The sequence below is a fragment of the Elgaria multicarinata genome, chromosome 2 (genome assembly GCF_023053635.1).
Source record: "Elgaria multicarinata webbii isolate HBS135686 ecotype San Diego chromosome 2, rElgMul1.1.pri, whole genome shotgun sequence".
NCBI classification, from domain to species: domain Eukaryota; kingdom Metazoa; phylum Chordata; class Lepidosauria; order Squamata; family Anguidae; genus Elgaria; species Elgaria multicarinata.
Window position 1 is genome coordinate 3,461,998 of NC_086172.1, and position 26,956 is coordinate 3,488,953.

A 26,956-nucleotide genomic window follows, 5' to 3' on the forward strand; every position below is an offset into this window, starting at 1 on the left:
TTTAGGAGTCTGCTTTAAGGTCAATGGGTAACGCTTCTGCAATGTTTGGCTAGGGTGGGGGTTCCAGGTCATCCTTTAAAGAGGACTCCTCCAGATAGGGCATAACAGACATAGATTATTTTTTTAAAAAAAATAGTACCTAATTGAATCCCTCAAGACGGTACCGACCACCACATTTAAAGACCCATGTATCTGGGACAAACTTTTGCTAACAGCTGAAGGCGGGCGTATTCTTTTACACCAGGGATGTTACCGCAATAGAGAGATGACCGACCGTTGAGCACTGCCAGATAACAGGCTAAATGAGGACATGTTGGTATATAATATGCAGAAGACAGACCACACCTCGACCTCTGTGAACAATTTTATCCATAAGTGAAATCCAAAAGTCAATATTTGTTCCATGCATAATTTATAGACTTTATACCTTATGTTCTGCATGTTTTCAGTGATGCTCCTAAAAATATTTCAATACATTTATTGATCTTTTCCAGTCAATTTGAGCCGTATTGGTGTCAGACTTGTAGCCCCAAACATATATTATGTACTATATTTTTTATATATATAAAAAAATAATTTCTTTTGGTGAAAGCTAGTCATTGCTGATGGCGACCATGCCTAATAATTTTACTAAGGTTGTAGGCGATTTATTTATTTTTAAAAGGTTACCTTGTTTATTCACTCCAGGTGGTAATGACTACCCTTTCTGGCTCATGGACTACGGCTTTTTTCAGATCAGGAAGTGCAGGCAGATAGGGAGGCTGCAGAATGATACAGAGATGTCTAATAGAAAGTGGGGAAAATACACAACATCCCCAGCAACTACTCAAAAGGTAAGCTCAAAAATATTACAACCAAAATAAAAAAATAAATTCTAAAATGTCCTGACCATGAATCAGAAAAAGAGAAGCTTCTTTTGTGGAGGAAGAAAACTTGCAGGAAATTGGAGGGCAGATTTTGGCATAGCAGTAGCTGCAGGACTTTAGCATAGACTCATTACTGATTAAATAACTTAATAAGTAAATAAGCCAAAGGCCATATTTCATCACAATACCTTAACTAAGTAAACAAGATATTCAGTTCACCTTCGTGAGCATTCAGCTTTTCTATGACAAATTCAGTATTTTACAAGACAGCTATGAATCAACAATTTAAGAAGAACCCTGCTGGATCACACCAAATGCCTATCTAGTCCAGCATTCGGTTCTCATGGTGGCCACCCAGGCACCTGTAGGAAACCACAAGCAAGATATGAGGTTCATAGCCTTCTCCCAATGTTTTTCTCAGCCACTGATATTCAGAGGAATGTTACCTTTGATCCTGGAGATAGTATATAGCCATCATGACTAGTAGGCATTTAGATATTAGAACTCTGTATCTGTAACAGTTTTTTCTGTACTATGGAAGTCAGAAAATTGAACTGCAATGTGTTTGGATTGTCATAGGGGTGGGGGCTGCCACTTGGGCAATCTTATATTCCATTGACACAGGTCCCATCAGTACAATGCATGAGTGGGGGTGGGGGATGCCACACACACCAGCAACCAGGGCAACACTGGCGGCACCCAACAATCTCAGGCTGCAACAGTGGTGACACCTCCACATCAGTCGGCCAAGGAAGGACACAATCCGTTCACAGCAGTGGGGATATGGACACAGCACCTCTCCACCGTGCCTGGGTCCAGCTCCAGCTGAGAGCCCCCTCCCTCCTGCTGTCAACTGTAACTGCTGAACTTTGCAACTAAGATTGTAGTGCCTGAATTTGCTTTCCTTTTTCCCCTCCTCCTCCCCCCTCCCAATCCCCTTTCCTTTTGTGTCATGTCTTTTAGATTGTAAACCTGTGAGCAGGGCCTGTCAAGAAATACTTTTGTAAGCCGCCGTGAGAGCCTTTTTTGGCTGAATGGCAGCATAAAAATCCTTAAATAAATAAATAAGTAAATAAATATGCCTTTGGGGCATATTCCCACCCACCCACAGTCTTCTAACACCAATACCAGAGCACTCTTTACTGTGTCAGTTACAGTGATACAGGCAGCAATGTGTCAGCTGCTGTGAATCTCCGAGAAACCCTAAATGAAGTCACTCCATTCATGTTATACACACTTCACTCAGAATAACACTTTTGCCCATACAACACAGAGGGAAGAAAGGGGACAGATCAGAGCACAGCAATGAAATAGCTTCCTTGAGTTGTAGACCTACAGACAGAGGCCATGTTGGAGCATGCAATGTACTCCACTTTCAGGTGGACCTTTCTTCCCAACAAAGGTGGGTGTGGGTTATTTGGGGACATTTGGGAGGGGGCATGAGATCTATTGCTATTTGGGAGAGGGAAGGTAGTATTTACAGTTGTAATTATGAAGTCATCTGGAGGCTTCTTAAACCCCCCTTTTTTTTTACATTATTGTAAAGCACCACTTGGTGGAGCACCTGTCAGTAGCATATCTCTCTGTTTTCTAAAACAAAAACAGGGCCCCATGGGGCAGCCATCTTTCCCCCATACAGCACCCCTGGTAATGCTACAATATAATCACACAGCATCTTTCCTATGACATTTGTGGCCTGATTTCCAAGAGCTTCTTTATAGGAGTGATTTATTGCACTTTCGTGATTGGTCACTCACAGAAGTTTGTGGATCCTTTACAAGATGTCATCAACCTCCACGACATCTCCTGCACATTTCCTCATTTCTCCCACTTTCAAAAAAGATTGGAGATAAGCTGAAATAAAAATTAATGTGGCATAGCAGCCGCCACTAGATGGCGTTGTTTCATTGAGCATAAAAGCATCGCTGAAAAAGGAAGTTTTCAATTCCAAATTGTGTGTTTGTCTTCTAAAGGAGCCCATCATAAACCCGGAAGGGCTCTGGAAGAAGAAAGCCTGGTAAGGACATGGGATTTTTGCTTAGTGTAGAGAAGCTCCAAAGCACATGGAGCTGCACTACTGGTGGGTGCTCTGCTGAGTTCTGGTGGTGCTGTTAACCAGTACAAAAAGAGTGGGGAAATTAAGAACACTTCTGACCATTGTATAATGTATTTGTAGCTACTACCACCGCACCTGAACTTTCTTCCCTTATGCAATATCGGTCCCCCTCCCAATCTTCAGCTTGTGCTGTGTTTCATAAGCAAATTTCACTGTTGACCAGGTGGGTATCCTGATTGTCTATCACCCTCCTACCCACCACCATGACAGCAGCCTCCATCTCTCTTGTGCCCCTTACATGCCTGCCCCCTCACAGTCCGTGGAGCCCCACTGAGCTGAGAGAGGAGAGGCCACTGGCCCTGAGACCTAATAATATCAAGCTCCCTGCTGCCGCCACCCATCCTGAGCCCATATAGAACTAGGGAAAGGGATCCCTGTTGAATGACAGTCACAAGCAAATAAAGAAACAATAAACCTGATAGTTTATTAGCCTTTATTGAACAGTATTACAGGTGAAATGTATTCTGAAAGTAGAAACACACATGTATGGAGCTCCTGATAGGATTCCTGTGCCTTTGACAATTGCTTGACAGACAGCTGGTAGCAGGTGCAGGGTCCCTCAAAGCTCCATTTCCACACTGTTGACCCCTTCACCTGTTGCACTGCGGAGCTTGCAGGGGTGCAGGAGCCTGTCTGGAACAAGGAGGTTGGCAAGCCCACCGGAGGACAGCTGAAAGTGCTCCGGGCGTAGCCGCTGGGCATGCGGTGGGCCTCCCGTGTGGTCTGCGTGGTGCTGGAAACGGGGAATAGTCCCAAACTATGGGAGAGATGCGTTTGGAGAGCAAAGAGAGGCAGAGGGAGTAACGAGCCACGGTCAGCAGCAGTGGCACCTGGTCCCTTGAGCTGCACCCGCCCAGAGGAAGCGGCAGTACAGCCGTAGGGAAGGGCGAGTGGTGCCACTTGAGAGCACTGCCAATGAATTTGCTCCCCGCCCCTATTTAGGAGGAGACCGCAGTGACTGAGGCAATACTTACCCCTTTCCCTGCAGGACGTTGTAGTGGAACTATGTATTGTGACAGTCTGATCTGCTCCATGCGACTCTGCAAGGCACAAACGTCCTTGCATGTTCTGGCCAGTGGTAGCAATGGTTGGCGTGTAGTGCCTGGCATTGGCCAACAGAAAATGAAACTACATGGGGGTGGGGGTGGGGGTGGGGGAGGCACTGCTACTCGCTTGAGGGTGGAAGTTTTTTTCACCAATAAAACTTAAGCAAGGCAGAATTTCTATATATAGCGAAGGGGTGAGACACAAACCCATTGCACCAGCATATACTATTGACATTGCAGTGGAGGTCATGTATGCTACCACTACATCAATGGTGTAAGCAGAGTGGCAGGACTGGATACTGCCCAATTGCAGCAGATAGGAACATGGATCCCGCTTCGCTTCGCTTGCCTGTTGGGGTACTCTGTCCTGTCACCCCTAGTTGTAGAAGTGAAATGGGAGTTATTGTTGGGTGTTCGTGTCTAATGCCCTGAAGCAGATTAGCTGTACAGGTTCTGAGTATTAGCATCGTATTCTTTCTATAAGTGTTGTGAGGCCAGGCTGTTTGTGCAAAGTGGTGTCTTTTTTTCTTTGTCTTTTTTGCAGAGTGCCCTTTATCCATAGGTCCCATAATCAGAGTTCCCCCTTATATGGTTTTAAGTGTGCACAACATATGGCCAGAGTACAGACATAACATTTTCAGAAATGAACTGATGGAAAACCCCATTTTTCCCCTTAAAAAAATATGCAATACTTAGGGAACATAAAATAGATTATATTACTTGGGTAGCTCATAAAAATTACCATTAATATTTATTTATTTATTTATTTATTGCATTTCTAGATCTCCCAATAGCTGAAGCTCCCTGGGCGGTTCACAAAAATTAAAACCATTCAAAGTATAAAACAAAAGTATAAAAACATGATATAAAATACAATATAAAAACACAACCAGGATAAAAGCAGCAACAGTGCAGAAATACAATTTTAACATACAAATTTAAAACAGCAAAGTTAAAATTAATTTATAGACTGTTAAAATACTGAGAATAAAAAGGTCTTCACCTATCATCTAAAAGAATATAGTGTAGGTGCCAGGCGAAACCTCCTTAGGGAGCTCATTCCACAGCCGGGTGCCACAGCAGACAAGGCCCTCCTCCTGGTAGCCACCTGCCTCACTTCCTTTGGCAGGGGCTCATGGAGAAGGACCCCTGAGGATGACTTTAGGGTCCGGGCAGGTACATATGAAAGGAGGCAGTGTTCCTTCAGATAGCCTGGCCCCAAGCCATTTAGGGCTTTAAATATTAATACCAGCACTTTGAGTCAGGCCCGGACCTGGACTGTCAGCCAGTGAAGTTGGAAAAGGACTGGTGTGATGTGGTCTCATTGGCCAGTACCTGTTAGTAAACATGCTGCCCTGCTTTGTACCAGATGAAGTTTCTGGACCATTTTCAAAGGCAGCCCCACATATAACACATTGCAGTAATCCAAACGAGAGGTTATGAGAGCATGGATAGCTAGGCTATCTCCATCCAGATAAGGGCGCAGTTGGTATATCAGCCTAAGCTGATAAAAGGTGGTCTTTGCCACTGAGTTCACCTGTGCCTCACGTGACAGCTCTAGATCCAAGAGCACCCTCAAACTATGAACCCAATCCTTTAGGGGAGTGCAACCCCATCCAGAACAGGGTAAACATCACCTAGCCAGACAGGCGAACCACCCACTAACAGTACCTCCGTCTTATCTGGATTGAGTCTCAGTTTATTGGCCCTCATCCATTACCGTGCTCAGGCACTGATTCAGAACAGCCACTGCCTCACCTGGGTTTGATGAAAAGGAGAGGTAGAGCTGGGTGTCATCTGCATATTGATGACACCTCAGCCCACATCTCCGGATAACCTCTCCCAGTGGTTTCATATAAATGTTAAACAGCATAGGGGATAAAATAGAGCCCTGTGGAACCCCATGGCTTAGGAGCCACGGCACAGAGCAATAATCCCCCAGCACCACCTTCTGGAATCGGCCATCCAAGTAGGAGCGGAACCACTGCAACACAGTGCCTCCAACTCCCAGCCCAGACAACCTATCCAGAAGGATACAATGGTCGATGGTATCGAAAGCCACTGAGAGGTCCAAGAGAATCAACAGGGTCGCACTCCCCATGTCTCTCTCCCGGCAAAGGTCATCCCACAGGGCAACCAAGGCAGTTTCCACTCCATAACCAAGCCTGAAGCCTGATTGAAATGGATCTAAAAAATCTGTTTCATTCAAGAGTGCCTGGAGTTGTCCTACAACAACCTGCTCAAGCACCTTGCCCAGGAAGGGGATATTAGCCACTGGCCTATAATTGTTAATATCCTCTGGGTCCAGGTTAGGTTTTTTTCAGGAGTGGCCTGATTACCGCCTCTTTTCATAGAATCATAGAATCATAGAATAGCAGAGTTGGAAGGGGCCTACAAGGCCATCGAGTCCAACCCCCTGCTCAATGCAGGAATCCACCCTAAAGCATCCCTGACAGATGCTTGTCCAGCTGCCTCTTGAATGCCTCTAGTGGGGGAGAGCCCACAACCTCCCTAGGTAGCTGATTCCATTGTCACACTGCTCTAACAGTCAGGAAGTTTTTCCTGATGTCCAGCTGGAATCTGGCTTCCTTTAACTTGAGCCCGTTATTCTGTGTCCTGCACTCTGGGAGGATCAAGAAGAGATCCTGGCCCTCCTCTGTGTGACAACCTTTTAAGTATTTGAAGAGTGCTATCATGTCTCCCCTCAATCTTCTCTTCTCCAGGCTAAACATGCCCAGTTCTTTCAGTCTCTCTTCATAGGGCTTTGTTTCTAGACCTCTGATCATCCTGGTTGCCCTCTTCTGAACACGCTCCAGCTTGTCTGCGTCCTTCTTGAATTGTGGAGCCCAGAACTGGACACAATACTCTAGATGAGGCCTAACCAGGGCCAAATAGAGAGGAACCAGTACCTCACGTGATTTGGAAGCTATACTTCTATTAATGCAGCCCAAAATAGCATTTGCCTTTCTTGCAGCCATATCGCACTGTTGGCTCATATTCAGCTTGTGATCTACAACAATTCCAAGATCTTTCTCGTTTGTAGTATTGCTGAGCCAAGTGTCCCCCATCTTGTAACTGTGCATTTGGTTTCTATTCCCTAAATGTAGAACTTGGCATTTATCCCTATTAAATTTCATTCTGTTGTTTTCAGCCCAGCACTCCAGCCTATCAAGATCACTTTGAAGTTTGTTTCTGTCTTCCAGGGTATTAGCTATCCCACCCAATTTTGTGTCATCTGCAAATTTGATCAGCGTTCCCTGCACCTCCTCGTCCAAATCATTAATAAAAATGTTGAAGAGCACTGGGCCCAGGACTGAGCCCTGCGGCACCCCACTCGTTGCCTCTCCCCAGTTTGAGAAGGTTCCATTGATAAATACTCTTTGAGTCCGATTCTGTAGCCAACTGTGGATCCACCTAATAGTTGTTCCATCTAGCCCACTTTTAGCTAGTTTGTTAATCAGAATGTCATGTGGTACTTTGTCAAAAGCTTTGCTGAAGTCAAGATATATGACGTCCACAGCATTCCCACAGTCCACAAGGGAGGTTATCCTATCAAAAAATGAGATCAAATTAGTCTGACAGGATTTGTTCCTGACAAATCCATGTTGGCTTCTAGTAATCACTGCCTTGATTTCAAGGTGTTTACAGATTGACTTCTTTATAATCTGCTCCAGAATTTTCCCAGGGATGGATGTCAGACTGACTGGTCTGTAGTTCCCAGGTTCCTCCTTTTTGCCCTTTTTGAAGATAGGGACAACGTTAGCCCTCCTCCAGTCATCCGGCACCTCACCCGTCTTCCATGATTTTGCAAAGATAATAGACAAAGGTTCTGAGAGTTCTTCCGCTAGCTCCTTCATTACTCTTGGATGCAGTTCATCGGGCCCTGGAGATTTGAACTCATTCAAGGAAATTAGGTGTTCTTTGACCATTTGTTTATCAATCTCAAACTGCAATCCTGCCCCCTCAACTTCTGCTTCACTTTTTCCAGGGGGGTCATAGACCCGCTTTTGGGAGAAGACCGAGGCAAAGTAGGAATTGAGCACTTCAGCCTTTTCTTTGTCATCTGTTATCAATTTGCCATCCTCATTAAGCAGTTGAACCACCATTTCTTTCCTCTGTCTTTTACTACTCACGTATCTGAAGAAAGCCTTTTTATTGCTTTTAGCATCCCTCGCTAATCTCAGCTCATTTACAGCTTTAGCCTTCCTGACGCCATTTCGGCACTTCTGCGCCACTTGTCTGTACTCTTCTTTTGTAGCCTGGCCTTCCTTCCACTTCCTATATGTATCCCTTTTTGTTTTCAGTTCATCAATAAGCTTTTTGTGGAGCCACATTGGTTTCCTCTGTTGTCTTCTATCTTTTCTCCTTGTTGGAATTGTTTGTAACTGTGCCTTTAAAATTTCATTTTTTAGATACTCCCACCCATCCTGCACTCCTTTTCTCATTAGGCTCATTTTCCACGGGACCTTACTTATTATAGTTCTGAGTTTATTAAAATCAGCTTTCCTAAAATCCAGAGTACGTGTATGGCTACGCTCGACTTTTGTCTCCTTCATAATCAAGAATTCAAGTATGACGTGGTCACTTTCCCCCAGAGTTCCCGTAACTGCCACTTTATCCACTAAGTCATCCCTATTGGTCAATAACAAGTCAAGGATTGCCGATCCTCTAGTTCCTTCCACCACTTTCTGTAGGAGAAAGTTATCACCCATACATGTCAGGAATTTCTTGGAAGGGCCGCTTTTGGCAGTAATGGTCTCCCAACAGATATCAGGGTAATTGAAGTCCCCCATCACTACTACATCACACTTCCTTGAAACACTGGTAATTTGTTTCTCAAAAGTTTCATCCTCGTCTTCTCCTTGATTGGGTGGTCGGTAGTAGACTCCGATTATCATATTCTTTTTATTCCTAGCCCCATTTATTTTAATCCAGACGCTCTCGACGGGGCTCCCAATCTCATCCACCTGTATTTCTGTGCAGGGATAGGTATTTTTAACATATAGTGCAACTCCACCTCCCTTTCTATTTCTTCTGTTCTTTTTGAACAAGTTACATCCTTCAATTGCTATATTCCAGTCATGGGAGTCATCCCACCAAGTTTCAGTTATACCTATCAAGTCGTATTTGCCTTCATGTAATAAGAGTTCAAGTTCATTCTGTTTGTTTCCCATGCTCTGGGCATTAGTATATAGACATCGAAGACCATGTGTTTTATAGTCTGGCTTTGTTCCTACCTTGTTGCAGACACTATTTTGGGACACTGTTGGAGCTGTTCTCTGTACTGTGGTGCATTGGCCTTCATCCATTGTTGCCTCAAAATTTAAAGAGGCCAGCACCACTTCCTCTCTCTGGGAGGCATTTACAACCTCCTGGACCCAGCTGGCGATCCCCTCCTTAATTGATGTAATGAGCTATGAGAGGCAAGGATCAAGCACACAGGAGGTTGACCGAACTTGGCCAAGCACCTTGTCCACATCCTCGGGCCTCAATAACTGAAACTCATCCAATAAAACTGGACCAGACGGCGCTCTGAATGCCTCTACTAGTGGAGCTGCATTAAACATGTTGTCCAATTCATGATGAATCTGAGCGACTTTATTTTCAAAGTGCCGTGCAAATTTGTCACAGTGTGCTACTGAGGGTTCCAGCATCTCTTGCCTTGGCCCACACTGTAACAGGTCATGAGCCACCCTGGAAAGCTCTGCTGGATGACACTGAGAAGATGCAATGATAGTGGGAAAGAATTGTCTCTTTGCCACCCTCATAGCCACACAGTAGGCTCAATAGTGAGCTCTAACCCGTGTTTGATCAGACTCAGCATGAGTTTTCCTCCACCTGCGTTCTGCCCATCTCCCCTCTTGCTTCATTGCCCTTAGCTCAGGCGTATTCCAAGGAGCTGGCTGTGCTCTGCTCAGAGGGAGAGGGCGCTTGGGCGCGATCATGTCAACCGCCTGAGTCATCTCTGCAATCCACAGAACAACCTGGGCTTCTACAGGAACACCAGCCATGCCAGCAAGAAAATCCCCCAGAGCCCTCTGGAATCCATTAGTCTCTGGGGGTGGACCATTTTAATACCTCCCCCCTTGCAGAGGGGAAAGGCTGCCGAAAGTCTAAACCTCAATAGGAAGTGATCTGACCATGATAATTCCCCCACTTTCGGATCACCATCCTCACAATTGATAAAACCAAGTCAAGTGTGTGTCCCCTTGCATGTGTTGGGCCAATGATATGTTGCGACAGCCCCATGGTTGTCATGGCAGCCATGAAGTCCTGAGCTGCCCCAGATACAGGAGCCTCAGCATGGAAGTTGAGATCCCACAGAACCATCATCCTGGGGGTCCTCAATACCAGATCCGAGACAACTTCTGTCAGCTCAGGCAGGGAGACTGTTGGGCAGCAGGGTGGTGGTACATCAGCAGAATCCCTAATCTGTCTCAAGTACACAACACAAAATAAAGACACTCAAGACCATCACTCGAATGAACAGGAAGCCTAGAGAGGGAGATCGTATTTCTATAGACCACTGCAACCCCCCTCCCCAGCCCTCAAGTTGGTGCTGATGCTGCACCAAGTATCCGGGAGGGCAAAGCTGGGTGAGAGTAACCCCTCCCACCAGTTCATCCACCCAGGTCTCAGTGATACATACCAGGTCAGCCCCCTCATACACAATCAGATCATGGATGAGGGAGATTTTACTTTGGACTGACCTGGTGGTTCAGTAGAAGCACCACCAGACCTGAGGGCAAGCTGAGAAGGCTGCCAGGAGCCATCCGGTTGGGGGGAACAGAAGATGGGAAAGCTGTAAGGAATCTACCCCTTCTTCTCCTCATCTGGCCCGTTGTCCCCCCATCGCCATACCTCCCCTTAACCATGATCACAGCTATGTAGGCACCCCCTTGCCCCCCAGGCACATATTATAAAAATGCAATTTATAAAATAAAATGAGGTGAAATGCCACAACTTGCTGCTGGTTCCTCTAGTAATCTGGTTGTCGAACACAGGCAAAGGGACAGGTCCCTTCTGTGCTCCTCATTGCGATGCTCAGTGCGCGATGCAGAGGCACTGCCCCAGGCAGCCTGGCCCTGAATTACCTGTGGAGGAAGGAGCAGCTGGTCAGCAGATGCTGATAGCGATGATGATGCCCAAGGGGGGGGGGGCAACAGAAACAAGCTGCAAAGATGGGCGTTTCCCCAGCCCCAAACACACTCCACTTAATTAAAGAGAAACCGGGTTAGTAAAATTCTTACCATTGCATAAATGCTACTTTTAAATTCAGTATACCAAACATCATAATTTTATAGGCGGAACTACATCAGACTCCCATCGATACCGAAACTGTTGTCTCGACACCAGGGCAAGGTTTGACCCGCAGACCTCTCCACACTCAAGATGACGGCATGGGGGATAACTCCAACTCCTCCTACCGTACCGAAAACTTGACAATTGACCATATATTGTTGGCATCAAAGAAACCTTCGACAAGAAAATCTTATGCAACCAAATGGCAAAGTTTCAAGAGGTTTGCCCTACATAAAAATCAGACAGCAAACTCTTGTCCAATCACTACGATACTTGAATACTTACTGTCACTATATAAGAACGGGCTTAAGCTCTCTTCAATTAGAGTTCATCTAGCAGCGATCACAGCCTCTCATAGCGGTGTGGATGGATTCTCGTCTTTCACTCACCCCTTGTCAAAAACATTTCTAAAGGGCTTAAAAAATACTATACTGGCAGTTAAGGAGATGGTTCCATCGTGGAGCCTTTCAGTAGTTTTGCAATCGCTTACCAAGAAGCGATTTGAGCCAATGGCCACGGCAGATCTCAGACTCTTATCCCTAAAGACTGCCTTTCTAGTGGCCATAACTTTGGCAAGGCGTGCAAGCGAGCTCAGAGCTCTTAGGATAGACCCTCCATATACTACATTTCACAAAGACAAGGTGGTTTTACGCACAGACTTGGCATTTCTGCCTAAGGTAGTCTCAACCTTTCACCTGTCACAAGATATTGTTCTTCCAGCCTTCTTTCCTAATCCTACTACTGTAGTGGATACATCAATGCACATGCTAGATGTAAGGAGAGCTCTTGCCTTCTACAAGGCTAGAACTGAAGGGTTTAGAAAGACTAAACAACTTTTTGTTTGTTATGGAGAGCCACGTAAGGGACTCCCTGTATCGTGCCAACGATTGTCATGATGGATTGTGCAGACAATTGAATTGGCATACTCTGGTGAAATTGAAGTTGCAACAACCAGTGACAGCTCACTCAACCAGAGCCATGGCAACCTCTGTCACTTTCAGCAGAGGGGTGCCTCTAAGACAAGTGTGCAAGGCAGCTACGTGGTCCACTCCATCCACGTTTGTCAAGCACTACAACCTGGACACTCGTGCACATCAGGACTGTTCCTTTGGGAGGATGGTGCTCTCCGAGGTCCTAAGATGACACACCAACCCACCTCCAGGTATGTCAGCTTGCTACTCGCCCATATGTGTGATGCATAGAGACCACAATGAAGAAATGCAGGTTGCTTACCTGTAACTGTAGTTCTTCGAGTGGTCATCTATGCATTCACACAATCCACTCACCATCCCCGCTTGGTGGTGCATAGTGGCTATGTTTATATGTGTATACGCTTAATTACATTTTATTGAATAATACATTTCATGTTTATGGGAGCACAATGTCGGATTCCTGTAAACTGAGGCAAGGGCGGGAACCCCAGGGACATGCGCAGTAGCGTGGGGGAGGGGTTCCCGCCTAAAACGTTTTGCTTAGCTAGTAGAGGTTCCGGTTCCAGTCTCCACGCAGGCGCAGAGCCCATATGTGTGAATGCATAGATGACCACTCGAAGAACTACAGTTACAGGTAAGCAACCTGCATTTCTCGCTCGCTCGGCAGACCTGCCCCCACGGCACCTGCCTCTCCATGGAGCAGATAAGCACCAAGGCGGACTTGGGTCGCCCCACCTAGCCTGAGCAGCAAATCACCTGCTGGAAGGACAGCCTTTGGCCTTGCCAAAGTTCACTGGGTGCCTCGCTGTCACGGGAGCGGGGGAGCACGTCCTCTGCTGCGTTGTTCCTTCTGTGTCCCCTCATCCTCGTGCCTCCTACCCCGCTCACGCCGCCTCCTCCCTGCGCCCCCTCCCCACAACCCACCCCCTCCTGGCCTCAGTTCTCTGGAAGCAGCTTTTTGTGGTGTAGGGAGCTGAGAACAGCGACCTAATTTTAGGTTCCTTTCCACAAGAGAGGGGGAAGGAGAGATAAATCACTGTTGCTGCTGCAGTATGACGCTCGTTGGCTAGATTTGAATCTACTAATAATCGGGTTAAAATTAAAAGACAAGCAATCCCGCTGTTGTATAGCTAAGCGCACAAGTGCACCAATGTAATTCAGTTTCACCAGTTTAGCGGGGCTTTTCCCATCTACAATATCTTGAATACAGGATTGAGGCCTTCAGGTTGTGTTCAGCATTTTCACTCTGAACTGAAGGAGTCTTCTGCGAGCACAACACTTTCTATGAACAGTTGGTACTATATTTCACCCACAATAGGAGCAAAACTAATTAAAATCTGGCCTAGGTAGTGTTGCGGAACCTCACATCATGAAGTAAATTATATTTATTTCATCTAAAATTATTTTTAGGCAGTCTTTAAGGGTGAAACCCTCTTGAGGTGGTGAACACAGCTGCCTTTCAGTCTGCACATTGTTCAGCTTGCATTTTGAATGAGGCAGTAAGAAAAATATCTGCAAGGAAACAATGCTCCCAGAGTGTTGCTCTGCGGTTTGAAAAAAAATGCTGTCAGAAATGTCAAGGAAAACACAATGCAATGTCTGTAGATTGGACATAAGGCAAATGTATATAGCTTGTAATCCCTTGTATTTCTGCCATTGATGCAGAGTTAAGCAATGATCTATTTTCATTATTTTTAAACAGAATAGCTCACAGCCTCTGAAAATGGTGAATGACACAATAGCCACTTTCTGTACAAGGAAAAATAAATAAACCGAGTGATGATTAGATCTTTCCTAGAGATAACAAAAGTCCATTTTCGAGAACAAAAATCCCTCAGGCCCTCCCAAAGGAAGGCTAAGCTATGACGTTTGACTGTCTTTTTGTCATAGCCCCCACAAGGAGGCAGCACTGCGAAAAATAAGTTGCTCGGAGGAACAGCTGGCAACCAGTGTGCAGCAGGTTTGGAAAGAAGCAAGATGGACATAGCTGTCGCTATCCTGCTAACAGTGGTCGTAGGGTTTGTTGTCGTGTGGGTTTTGTTTCAGTCCAGACACTGTATTGAACCGCCTTGCATCCGCGGCTGGATCCCTTGGTTAGGAGCTGCCTTGCAGTTTGGGAGAGCTCCCCTGGAATTTATAGAGCAAGCCAGACTCAAGGTAATAATTGTGAGGGGCAGGAGGGTTAAGGATGAAAAGAGCTGGACTAAATAAAAGAAGCCTCTTGCATTAGCCAGGTTTAATATGCTTTGGATTTCCAAATTATCTCAAGGGATTAATTATTTGTGCTGAGAAAAATGTGCTGAAACATTTGTTTGTTTGTTTGCATGTACAATGAATACTGCTTTCCTTATATGGGTTATATCATAGCACCGCGCCTGTCTCTTGAGTGCATTAAAAGTGTGCATAATTTTAGAGGAGAGTTTCCATGAACTAACATACCACTGAACGTGTAACAAAATGATTTGCCACAACTGCACCAAAGAGCTAGTTCTGAATAGCCATTTCTTCATATTTCATTGGGACAGACTTCTAATTGTCATAATTATTGTATTCCTTACTTTTTAAAAGAAATAAGGAATGAACTGCTTCAGATAATCTTTTGTTTTGCATTCAGCAATGCATGAAATTGCAATAAAAATGTGCATGGAGGAGCACAGATTTTCATTTTATAATTTATGTTATAGCCTGTGTGGGAAAACTGCTTTTCTTCCCTTATGTGCAGCAATTATGCTTTAAAATAGTTGGAAAAATCCGGTTTTAATGCTGTGTGAATATATATAGTTGCAAAGTGATATGCTAGTTACAATACAATTTCTTTGTCCTGGTTTAAGTTTCATTTAAAAGTAACAGCAGCGCAAGAAACAAATTGAGAGTATAGTTTCTGAGTGCTTTTCCATGCAAAGTACATTATATATTGGCAGAAATCTTCAAGCCACATTTCAGAGCATTGCCATTTGCCACATTGGAATGAAAGGTATATAAAGGACTTGAAAATTGCCCGCCCTTAGGATTTTTGAACTGATAGCTAAACTCTTTTTTAACATAAAACCTTATAACTTTACTATGTACATTATCAGCAATAAGATTGCTTCAATTTACTGCCTTATATAGTATTAGGGCGACCATATGAAAAGGAGGACGGGGCTCCTGTATCTTTAACAGTTGTATTGTAAAGGAAATTTCACCAGGTGTCATTTGTATATATGGGGAACCTGGTAGAATTTCCTCTTCATCACAACAGTTAAAGTTGCAGGTGCCCTGCCCTCTTTTAAATCTGGTCAGTCTAGTATAGCTCCTGCAGCTTTAACTGTTGTGAAGAAGAGAGAATTTCACCAGGTTCTTTATATATACAAATGAGATCTTCTGAAATTCCCTTCTCTATGCAACTGTTAAAGATACAGGAGCCATGTCCTCCTTTTCATATGGTCACCCTAATAGTATAGGCTAAAAAGGCTTGGATTTCAGAAGATGTGAAGTGCATTATGCCATGTTTGAAGAGTATATGAATTGCATACTAATTTATATACAAAGATGAAATGTTTTTGATAGAAACTAAACAATTCAGGAAGTTACATCATATTGATTGAATTTGGGTCATGTGTACAAGGATTTAACAAAAGGGTTATTTTATCTGTTTAGGGATGAGTGCTTCTTATTGTACTCTCCCATTAGTTTCTTAGCAACTAAAACCTTTAGTGCACTGTTCCAGAGCTGTTTGGCAACGTAGCAATAACTCTTACATAAGCAAAGAATTTGCAAGTCTTACAATTTCAGTGTAATGGAGTCAACTTTTTTTTAGTAGCAGTATTCTTTTGAGACATTACATCAGTTTTCCCCAACCTGGTGCCTTCCAGATGTGTGGCTATGCTGGATGGACATGATGGGAGTTGACGTCTAGCACATTTAAAGGACCACAGGTTGGGGGGAAGGGCTGCTTTATGTAACATTCCCTGTTCCCCGTCGTTAGCTTTGAGTGACGATACTGACATAACCCAAAGCAGGGCCATAGAGGCGACTAAGGCAGTGGCCTAGAACGGCAGATCTCAGAGGGGCGCAGCATGGGCTGCGTGGTCCGCAGCCCCTGGGACTCGCAACCTGTCGCCTGCTTCCAGGGCTCCTCTCGGCCGGCAGAAACGCTTTGCGTTGTCACACAGAGGAGGGCCAGGATCTCTTCTCAGAATGCAAGACATGGAATAACAGGCTCAAGTTAAAAGAAGCCAGATTCCGGCTGGGCATCAGGAAAAACTTCCTAACTGTTAGAGCAGTGCGACAGTGGAATCAGTTACCTAGGGAGGTTGTGGGCTCTCCTACACTAGAGGCATTCAAGAGGCAGCTGGACAACTAACTGTCAGGGATGCTTTAGGGTGGATTCCTGCATTAAGCAGGGGGTTGGACTTGATGGTCTTGTAGGCCCCTTCCAACTCTGCTATTCTATGATTCTTTGTTAACTTTCATTTACAACTAACGTAGGGCTCTAAAAGTCCTTGGGTAGAATCATAATATGTGTACACAATTCTGAACTTTTAATTATCTTATATTTTGGCTTGTGTGGTGATCACAAGCTTTTGCAGGGCAGGAAGATAAGCGTTTGCAAAGAACATTTGGCAATTGTGGAATGAAGCCAAGTCACTTATGAGTGGTAAAAGGCACAAATCTTTTCTTAAAAACATTTGCTATGGCAATTAAAGAAACACTTAGAACTACTAAGTTTTTCAAATTTAACTTTTGTATCCTTTAAATGTTGGGCTGAGTATTTATCCATGAGTATCCGTGCTGGTTTCTTCGCCTGTGTTGCTGGTGGCTTCCGGTGCACCAGAAGGCAGATAATCGTTGCTCTGTGTACTCAGAGGAGGCAGAGGTTGATGAAAATGTTTTATTCTAGAACAATGTGTCCATTTATGTGTCCCCAACAGCTTCACAGCTGAAGTCCCCACAGCTCCTTCAGGTGGACTTCTCTATTTTTGAGTCCCACCTTGATTCACACGGGCTCAAATTGCCTTTAGGTTGATACAGAGAAGCTTTCAAGCAACCTTCCACAGCTGTCAGAGCTGTAACTCAGCCTACCAATGTTCCCTGGCTTCAAACTGTGCTTGTTCTCTCCACCACCACCCCATACTTTAACATGGTTTGTTGTTGTTTTCAATATTTGAGGCTTTAACTGCCCCCCAAAAAAGTTGGGGGCTAAAAACATGCAGACTGAGGGAGGAAACCTCGAAGTGCCTAAAGAAAAAGGACTGCAAGTTGGATAATTATGAAGACATATATTCCAAGCCCAAAGCATTTCAGGTTATAAAACTCTTTTTCAAGGGCACTCTACAATAAAAACAAATATAAACTGTGATTAACACTAAATAAAACAATCTGAACTTATATATTAAAAATTTGTACAAAGCTTATATGTTCAGCAAAAGTAGTGCAAAAAGGCACAATACAATAGGGACAGAGAATAAACAGTATTATCATTGGCCAAAACTTACACAGAAGTCTCTTGAATACACAATCTTATTAATGACAAAAAGCAAACAAACCCAACAACACCACTCAAATGCAATAAAACATCCTTAGGAGTCTTGAAAAAACATGAGAAGAATCTAAAAGGAAATTTATTTATTTCATTTCTATACCGCCCAATAGCTGAAGCTCTCTGGGCGGTTCACAAAAATTAAAACCATGAAGAGCATAATAAAACTACCAACAATTTAAAAACACAAATACAAAATGCAATATAAAAAGCACGACCAGGATAAAACCACACAATAAAATTGATATAAGTTAAAATATGAAATTAAAACAGCAGAGTTTAAATTTAAGTTAAATTAGGTGTTAAAATACTGAGAAAATAAAAAGGTCTTCAGCTGGTGACGAAAGGAAAACAATGTAGGCGCCAAGCGAACCTCTCTGGGGAGCTCGTTCCACAGCCGGGGTGCCACAGCAACAAAAGCAAAACACTTTAAAAATTCTCTGAAGTCTACAAAGACTCTCAACAAAGAAACAATTAAGAAATAGTAAGGATACAAAAACCATCCTTAATTTATTATTAATATTATTTTATCTACATTTATTGTCACCAGTACACCCACCCAGTTGTTCTGTCCTAGTAACAGATTTTACTCTCCTCAATTTTCCCCCTTAACATTTCGCCTGAAAAAAGAGTTGATTAACTTGAAAGTTTGCTTACTTTTTGCTACCTTCAGTTGAACCTAATGGAAGTATTTCGCCACTGTAACATTTGAATTTTCCCTTTAAAATAGTATCTTGGATAGCTTATGGGATTTTATTGGAATGCCAGAACTTAATTTAGCACTCCAAATCTTAGATTTTCAGTTTTTAAGATAAATTATTGTCTCTATGGTTATGAAACTACCCAGATGTGATGTTAATTTACAGTTCTATCGGGTCATTATGATCACTGCCAGTTTTCTACCTTACACTTTGGGCAATTTAGGGTGCTGTCAAAACAGGCTTTTATTGTACAATTGCCCTGCCTCATTCACGGAATTTTATGGAGGATCAAGATGACAATGTCTTCCATTAGTAAACACAACCATCCATGCCGCCATATTTTCCCACCACTTCTTTCATCTTTTTTTCTTACCAGAATTCATTGAGGAGGGAAAGACTGAATAGCTGCACAATATATTTTTATATATATTGGTAGCACTAGCAAACCTCTATTTGGAGCCCCACTTAGAATTAGACCACAAGTTGGGTTCACCCCAAATGGTTGAGAGAGTATGTGTACCTTGTCACATATTTCAATCTGCAAAAGTTCATAATTAAAATTAATGATGTACTCCAAATTGCTTGATGAAGGTCAATTGGACAACTTCACCATTTCAGCACTGCCTTAGAGATGCCTGTCGAATGAAAATCATGCTAATTTTGGTACATTCATTTTGCATTATACTCTAGCTGTATTAAACTACTTGCATTTTTTTTTACACTGTATTTTGCAGCATGGACCAGTATTCACTGTGTATATGCTGGGAAAACGGTATACATTTGTTACTGATGAAGAAGGATTTCAAACATTTTGCACATCTAAAGATACAGATTTTGAGCAGGCAGTACAGCAAACTGTCCAGCATGCAGGTAGATAAATTATATTGCATTTCAGTAGAAAGATGTTTGTTTTATTAGAAAAGGAATTGAGAATAAAACTGCAAGTATCATAGGGATGCCTATGTACAGCACCATGTACACTGATGGTGCTATATAAATAATAATAATAAGAAGAAGAAGAAGAAGTGTGACCACACTTAGAATATTGTGTACAGTTTGGCCACCACCACTCCTACAAAGGAGATATAGTAGAGCTGGAAAAAGAAAAGGGCAACTAAAATGATCGGGGCTGGAGCATCTCCCCTATGAGGGAAGGTTACGACAGCTAGGATGGTTTAGCTTGGAAAAACCAGTGAGGAAGGGGAGACCTGATAGAAGTATATAAAATTACACTTGGTGTGGAGAACGTGGATAGGGAGGATTTTTTCTTCCTCTCACTTATAATACTAGAACCCGGGGTCATCCCATGAAGCTGATCAGTGGGAGATTTCTTCCCACAGCACTTACCCGAACACTACGTTCAACATCTAAGGCCCTTCTCTGGGTGACAACTCTGAGGGAAGCTCAACAAGGGAGAGGGCCTTCTCAGTGGTGCCCCCCCCCCAAATTATGGAATGATCTCCCCAACGAGGCCCACCTGGTGCCAATATTGCTATCTTTTTGGTGCCGGGTTAAAACCTTTTTCTTTTCCCAGGCATTTAGCAATTTGTGATGAGCTTCATTGATCCTGGATCTGTTTTTATAGTTGTTTTTATATATATGTTTCTGTAATGTTGCATGTTTTTATGGTTTTACATTTTGTATATTGATTTTAATTGTTTTTAATCTTATGTAAACCACCCAGAGAGCTTCATCTATGGGGCAGTATAGAAATGTAAATAATAATAATAAATAATAATAAAAAACAATGGAATTCACTACTGCAAGATGTAGTCTAAGGACTAAAACAGATATGATGTGGGAGATCTTAAGATGCTTTATTTTTTAATATATATATATTAAAGCAGCTTTGGGGGTTTCAATTGTTTCCAGATTTAAATCCGCCTCCCTGCTGCTGTCAGCCTTAAGCTGCTATTGGCATTAACAGAGATAGTTCCAATAGTACAGGTGCTGCATGGCTTACTTTGTTTTCTGCTGTGGGACTAAAAGCAGCTTCATGGGGGTAATTGGGATGGCAAAATCAGTGTTGGGAGAAGGGTTAATCACATTTCCCTATCACCGCTACTTCTATATAAATCAGTCACAACTGTTTTGAAGTAAAAATAAACATATTGGATAATGTAATCACAAGCCTTCCAAGTCATGTCTGTTTCAGTCCAAAAATTCTATATTGTCGGACATTGAAAAGAAATGCAAAATAAATTATAAAATGCCCTGAGAATGAGGCAGAAAAAATGGAGACCTCTTTCATGGGGGAAGAAAACTTTCAGGAAATTGCAGGTCACTAGCTCCACCTGTTCCTGGCCATGATGTTTGCAGATTTTAGGTAATTTTAGGGGTGATGTTAAATCTTATTCTGATTGTTCTTTTTAACTTGTATTTTAAAGTTTCAGTTCCTGAAGAAATCTTTTACAAGAATAGGGGCAGGCTTTATACCATGATAAAGGGAAGGCTGTCGCTCTCTAATCTGCATCTGTTGTCTGGGAGTCTCTGTCAGGAATTTCAGGAACACATGGAGGATTTAGGTCCTCAGGGAACAGAGGAGCTCAAAGACCTTGTAAGGTAGGTGATTATACAAACCAGGTACAATAGCAGATGCCTCCATTCTTGCCATTGAATGTAAATAATGATTTTGTGTAAACTGTAAGACATAGTTTCAAGGAGAATAACATACAAAATAAACATTGCAAGGTAAGGAGGGAGGGAACTTCAGGAGTAAGGACAGAATCATAAACTCAACAGTGGCACCTCTAAGGGAAAAGACATTCCAAAGTATGTGGTAGTAAGGAGTTCTACTAATATTTTCCTTTGGGCTAATTTGAAAGTAGGGCTCCCCAAAGACCTAAAAAGCTGCTCTAATGCCCAGGATCATTCTAGAATTACTCATCTGGAGGCTGCCTTCACAGTGTTGGGTTGCTACTGCTTTTGAGAAAACCCTGTGCTTTTGCTGCTGCGGGGTGGCGCCAGCTAATCCTAACATGTCAGGCCGGTCCGCTGCCTTGACTTCCGGTGGCCATCAGGGGTCACCTTCCGCCCAGGAATGCCTCTGCCTTGATGCTGGAGAGAGGTCAGATGGTGGAAGGGCCGTGTTCACCTTACTCCAGTGTAAAAACTTGGGTAAGTCCTCAACTCTTTAAATCGTGAACTTCATGGGTAAGGCCCATGGTGGCTGTGAGGTAGCTACTGCATTGTATAACCGACCAATTTGATTATGCACTAACTCTTCTGCACAGAGGCATAAATACATGGAACTCCAGGAAATTCTTTCTAACTAATCTAAGATGGTTGGAGTGTTGTATTACACCAGTGGTTCCCAAAGTGGGCGGTGGGATTGCATGGAGAGGCGTTAAGAGGCAAGCAGATGGCAGGGGGGCGCTCAAGGTGGTCTTTTCCGTACCAGGAGTTTTGGTGACAGAAAGAAATTTCTGATTGCTATCCTGCACTATGGAGAGTGGTTCAGAAGCTCCTGGTTGCATTTCCAACATCATATTTGGTGGAATGTGGTTTTAGTGTGGTCTGCCTACTTCTCTCCAAGCAAAGAAATTGACTCCAAATTACTAAACGTGGTGATTTAAGACTCACGTTAAGTGACTTTGGGAAACTTTGGGAAACAGACATTGGGAAACTGGTATCACTTCATCAAGCCCATCCATCACATTTACAGAATAGTGAGGTACTCTACCCTAGTTACTAAATGTGCTATCTAATATTCTTGCTAAATGACTATCAGACTTTGAGAAGATGATATCACTGGATCAATTTCATCAATTATGCTTAATTGAATAAACTAAAAAAATGTAATTGGATTTTGAATAAATATTCAATTAATTGTTACAGTTTTGAATTTTATTGTTATTATCTTCCTTAATGGGGGTTGTTGAAAACTGCTATTCTGAATAATGATTTTTATAGTGTAGGGTAGGGGGCACTTGGCATGAGTTTGTGGAACCAAGGGGGCGGTGACCTGAAAAAGTTTGGGAACCACTGTATTACACTGACCTCTTCTGGCATGGAAAGGAGCAATCTTAGTAGCTACTAAACTCTTCATCATAAAGCAGAATGAAAAGGATAGAGTTTTGAGGAAGATGTGGAGCCTTACTAAAACATATATGCAACCTATCCCGTAACAGCAGTAACATCCACTAGAACAGGGATGGGGAACATTCTGGTTCCTGACTTGGAGCTGAGCAGAAGCAGGGAAGGGCAGCTGGCCCAGCTCAAGTAGGAGCTATAAAAGTAAGCCAGATTCCCAGGGAGCAAGCGAACAGGAAGAGCAAACAGGAGTTTGACAGGGGGAGTGTAGGGGAAGAGGAGACCAAGGAAAGGGGAAGAAGAGAAGCCTCAAGGAAACCCAGGAGGCTGCCAATTCAAAGAGGCTGTGTGCTTGTCATGTGCTCCTGAGTGCTGAGTGAAGAGGGTCAGTGTGGATAGTTGCTGCAGGAGCTGAAGGGGGAGTGGCCTGATTGTCAGTTGGACTCAGCAATCAGTGCCTGATTGCTGTTGATTGTTGTTGGCCTTTCAGTGACCTCATTCTGGTTCCTGACTTGGAGCTGAGCAGAAGCAGGGAAGAGCAGCTGGCCCAGGTCAAGTAGGAGCTATAAAAGTAAGCCAGATTCCCAGGGAGCGAGCGAACAGGAAGAGCAAACAGGAGTTGGACAGGGGGAGTTCGGCAGGGGAGGTCAAGGGGGAGGCCTCAAAAAAAAAAAAAAGAGGTGATAAAAACAAAGAAAAACATAAAGAGAACCCCCCCCCCATAAAACCACCACCAAAAAAAAAAAAATCCAAAAGATCTTACTTTCCCTTAGGACATCCTCATATAGTTGTGTACCTTCAGAGAGGACACAACAAAGCAAAGGCAATTCCACTATAATCAAAAAGGAAAAAAAACCAAAGCAGAAATCAACAATATGGATGGAAAGGAGTCCCTAGAGGTGGTGACCTGCAAAGGGTGTGCAATGTTCGTGTTTCTGCCTAAGCTCAACATGGCGTATACCTGAAACAAGTGCAAGCTGGTGGCACTTTTGGAAGAAAAAGTGAGAGGACTTGAGCTCTACTCCTGGAGCCGCCGCTCCTTGGTTCAAATTCATTTTGGCTGGCCTACTCGACTTTGCTTAGCCTGGGTTCCAACCTTTGCTCTCCCCTTCCTACCAGCGTATCGTTCCTCCGGATCTGTGTCAAATCCCAGCACTGCCCACCATGTAAAGGAAGCATGCCCCAGCAAAGCTGGCTTTTCCACTGGATTTTGCACAGATCCAAAGAACACATGCACACGGCTCCAAAACTGGAGGGTTAGGCCCAAATTTATTGAGGATAAGGGTAGGAAATACAAGATTAGCATTCAATGGATAAAACATGCAGATACAGAGTAGGCACCCAGACCAAGCAAACTAAAAAAACTAAGTTGCAAACTATACTTCACCCAGCCATGTGGTCATCCAGCTCAGAACAAAAGCCCCTTGCAAAACGTACTCTTTATAGATAGTTTCCCCTGCTCCTTCCCCCCTCCCTTGCGAGGATCGTTCACACCTTCCCAGAGATGTTAATTTTCGCTCAAGGCCGATCGGCCTTGCCCCAAGCGGTTCCAGGATGTGCCAGAATGCCCCCATGCAGCTGGCGCTTATCTGTTCTGCTCCTAAAATCATAATAAAAATACATTTTAACATTCTAAAAGCCAGCCTTTGTATGAATTAACCCCATCCTTACACCTCCCCCCTTAAGATGGCATTTCTAGAAAATGCCGCCTCCAGCATACTCTTTTATTGGTTTACACATTGACCCCTTTTTTACTCCTTCTTTTGTGCCCACGCAGGGGCAGGGGTTCACTCTCCCTTGACTCCCCCTCCCCCTCCCGGTTGAAGCTTCTGGAAAGCTCGTCTGCCACTATGTTCTCTTTGCCCTTGATGTGGGAAATGGTGAAATCAAAGTCCTGAAGGGCTAAGCTCCAACGCAGCAACTTCTGGTTAGTGTTTTTTACATGCGCCAGCCAGCAAAGTGGAGAGTGATCCATTTGGATCTGTAAGTATCCAAATCCCACAAGTATGGTCGCAGCTTCCCCACCGCCCATACTGTAGCCAAGCACTCCTTCTCAATGGTTGCTAAGACTTGCTCTCGGGGCAAAAGTTTTTTACTAACAAACGCCACGGGCTGCAAAAGCCCCCCCTCTCCTTCCTGCAACAACACCCAGACCCGCCTCGGAAGCGTCCATCTGTACCACGAAGGGGCGATCAAAATCGGGTGCCCGGAGTACCAGGGCCCGTTTGAGTTTTTCTTTTAGTCCGTCAAACGCTTGCTGACACGCCCCGGTCCACTGCACTTTTATCGGCTGCCGCTTCCGGCACAACTCGGTTAGGGGGGCCACCATCTGACTAAAGTTCAGAACAAACCGCCTATAATATCCTGCCAGCCCCAAAAAGGACTGGACCTGCCTTTTAGTCCGCGGAACGGGCCACTGCTGGATGGCCTCCACTTTGGCCTCCATCAGTTTCAGCGCTCCCCGCCCCACTCTATGGCCCAAGTATGCCACCTCCCCCCTTCCGAACTTTCACTTGGAGGCCTTTACGGTTAATCCAGCCTCCCGCAGCTGACTCAACACTTGCGCCAAGTGTGATAAGTGCTGTTCCCACGTATCACTAAACACCGCCACATCATCCAGGTAAACGCACGAAAAAGCCCCCAGACCGTCCAGAACCCGGTCCATAAGTATCTGAAAGCCCCCCGGTGCATTTGAGAGCCCGAATGGAAGAACCGTAAACTGGTAGTGCCCCCGGGGGGTAGAAAAAGCCGATTTCAAAGCTGCATCCTCATCCAATAGCACCTGCCAGTATCCCTTGGTCAAATCTAGCGTGGAAATAAACTTCGCTTTCCCTAGGGTCTCTATCAAATCGTCCGTCCGGGGCATGGGGTAAGCCGCTACTGTGGACACACTATTTAATTTTCTAAAGTCCATGCAGAAACGGACCGATCCGTCTTTTTTAGCCACGAGCACCAATGGGGACGACCAGGGACTCTGGCTCTTCTTAATTACCCCCATAGCCAACATCTCCTCAATCTCCTTGTTAACGATTTCTAACTGCCTTCCATTCAACCGGTGGGGGGGCGACTGTATAGGGTGGTGCTTCCCCGTATCAATCGAATGCTTGGTCAGCGACGTCCGACCTGGCAAACCTTAAAACAACTCCCTAAAACCTTGCAAGCACCGCTTCAACTGCTCTTGCTGCTCAGCGCTCAATTCCTCGGGGACCTGAATGTCCTCCAACCCCTCCTTCCCCCGGTAGCTAGCTAAGATGTCCAACCCAGCCTCCTCGCCCAGCGGCTCGCCTCGCCCCACCCGCTGGACCCGCACCCCTCGCTCCCGGAAGGGCTTCATCATGTTCACATGATAAACCTTAGCACGACGCTGCTTCTCGGGATCCCTCAACAGATAATTTACCTCATTTAACTTCTTCTCTACTATAAGGGGCCCTTCCCACTTGACGGCCAGCTTTTCCGGCTTCAGCGGCTTCAAAACCAACACTCTATCCCCTTCCCGAAACACTCACTGCCTGGCCTGTCGATCATACCACCTTTTTTGGGTCTGCTGTGCTTGGATCAGATTTTCCTGTGCGGCTTCTCCCACCTCTTGCAAGAGGTTCTGGAGGTTCTGCATGTATTCTACCACCGACATGGGGGTGGGGGTGGTCCGCCCTTCCCAGCCCTCCCACAACAACTTCAACGGACCTCGTAATTCACTTCCGAAAACCAGCTCGTTGGCCAAAAATCCCAGGCTATCACTCTTGGCATCCCGGGCCGCAAAGAGAAGGTAGGGCAGGGCTTGATCCCAGTCTGCCGTATGCTTGATCGCATAGGCTTTCAGCATTTCCCCCAGCGTCTGGTTGAACCGTTCCACCAACCCATTCCCTTCATGATGGTATGCGGCGGCTATACATTGATGCACCCCCACCAACTTCCACAATTCCTTCAGCAGCAAAGACATAAAATTTCCCCCTTGGTCATGCACCAACACTCTGGGGACCCCCACCCGGGTGAAAATCGTCATCATGGCCCTCGCCACCTGCGGTGCCGAGATAACCGAAAGCGGCACGACTTCCACATAGCGGGTGGCGTAGTCTACTAAAGTTAGAATGTACTTTTTCCCCCCTCGAGTGGCTGGACTGAAAGGTCCCAAAATATCTACCCCCATCTTTTCGAACGGCACCTCCGTAATGGGTGAGGGGCGTAGCGGGGCTTTGGGGTGATCTTGGGGAAACCCAACTCTCTGGCAGATCTCACAAGAATTACAGAAATCTCGCACCTCTTGGGCCACTCCCGGCCAGTAAAAGTCCTGGCTCACCCGCTCCAATGTCCAGCGTATCCCCAAATGTCCCCCCCCACAACCGCTCATGGGCCGCTTCCAACATCTTCCCCCTTAAGGATGCAGGCACAACCAGTTGTTTCCTCTCTATTCCCCCTTTTTCTTTGGGGCAGAACTGGTGG

General features: G+C 44.6%; 2 protein-coding genes across 3 annotated transcripts in view; both read left to right on the top strand.

The window, feature by feature from the left end:
• Positions 1 to 26,956, top strand: part of CLIC5 (chloride intracellular channel 5) — a 313,960-nt gene that overhangs the window by 63,834 nt on the left and 223,170 nt on the right. The window lies entirely within an intron of this gene.
• Positions 14,240 to 26,956, top strand: part of LOC134393494 (24-hydroxycholesterol 7-alpha-hydroxylase) — a 56,878-nt gene continuing 44,161 nt past the window's right edge. For both annotated transcript variants that reach the window (XM_063118518.1, XM_063118519.1), the window contains exons 1-3: positions 14,240 to 14,419; positions 19,219 to 19,354; positions 20,872 to 21,046. In XM_063118518.1, coding sequence (XP_062974588.1) covers positions 14,240 to 14,419; positions 19,219 to 19,354; positions 20,872 to 21,046 — 491 coding nt within the window. The remainder of the gene's footprint in view (positions 14,420 to 19,218; positions 19,355 to 20,871; positions 21,047 to 26,956) is intronic.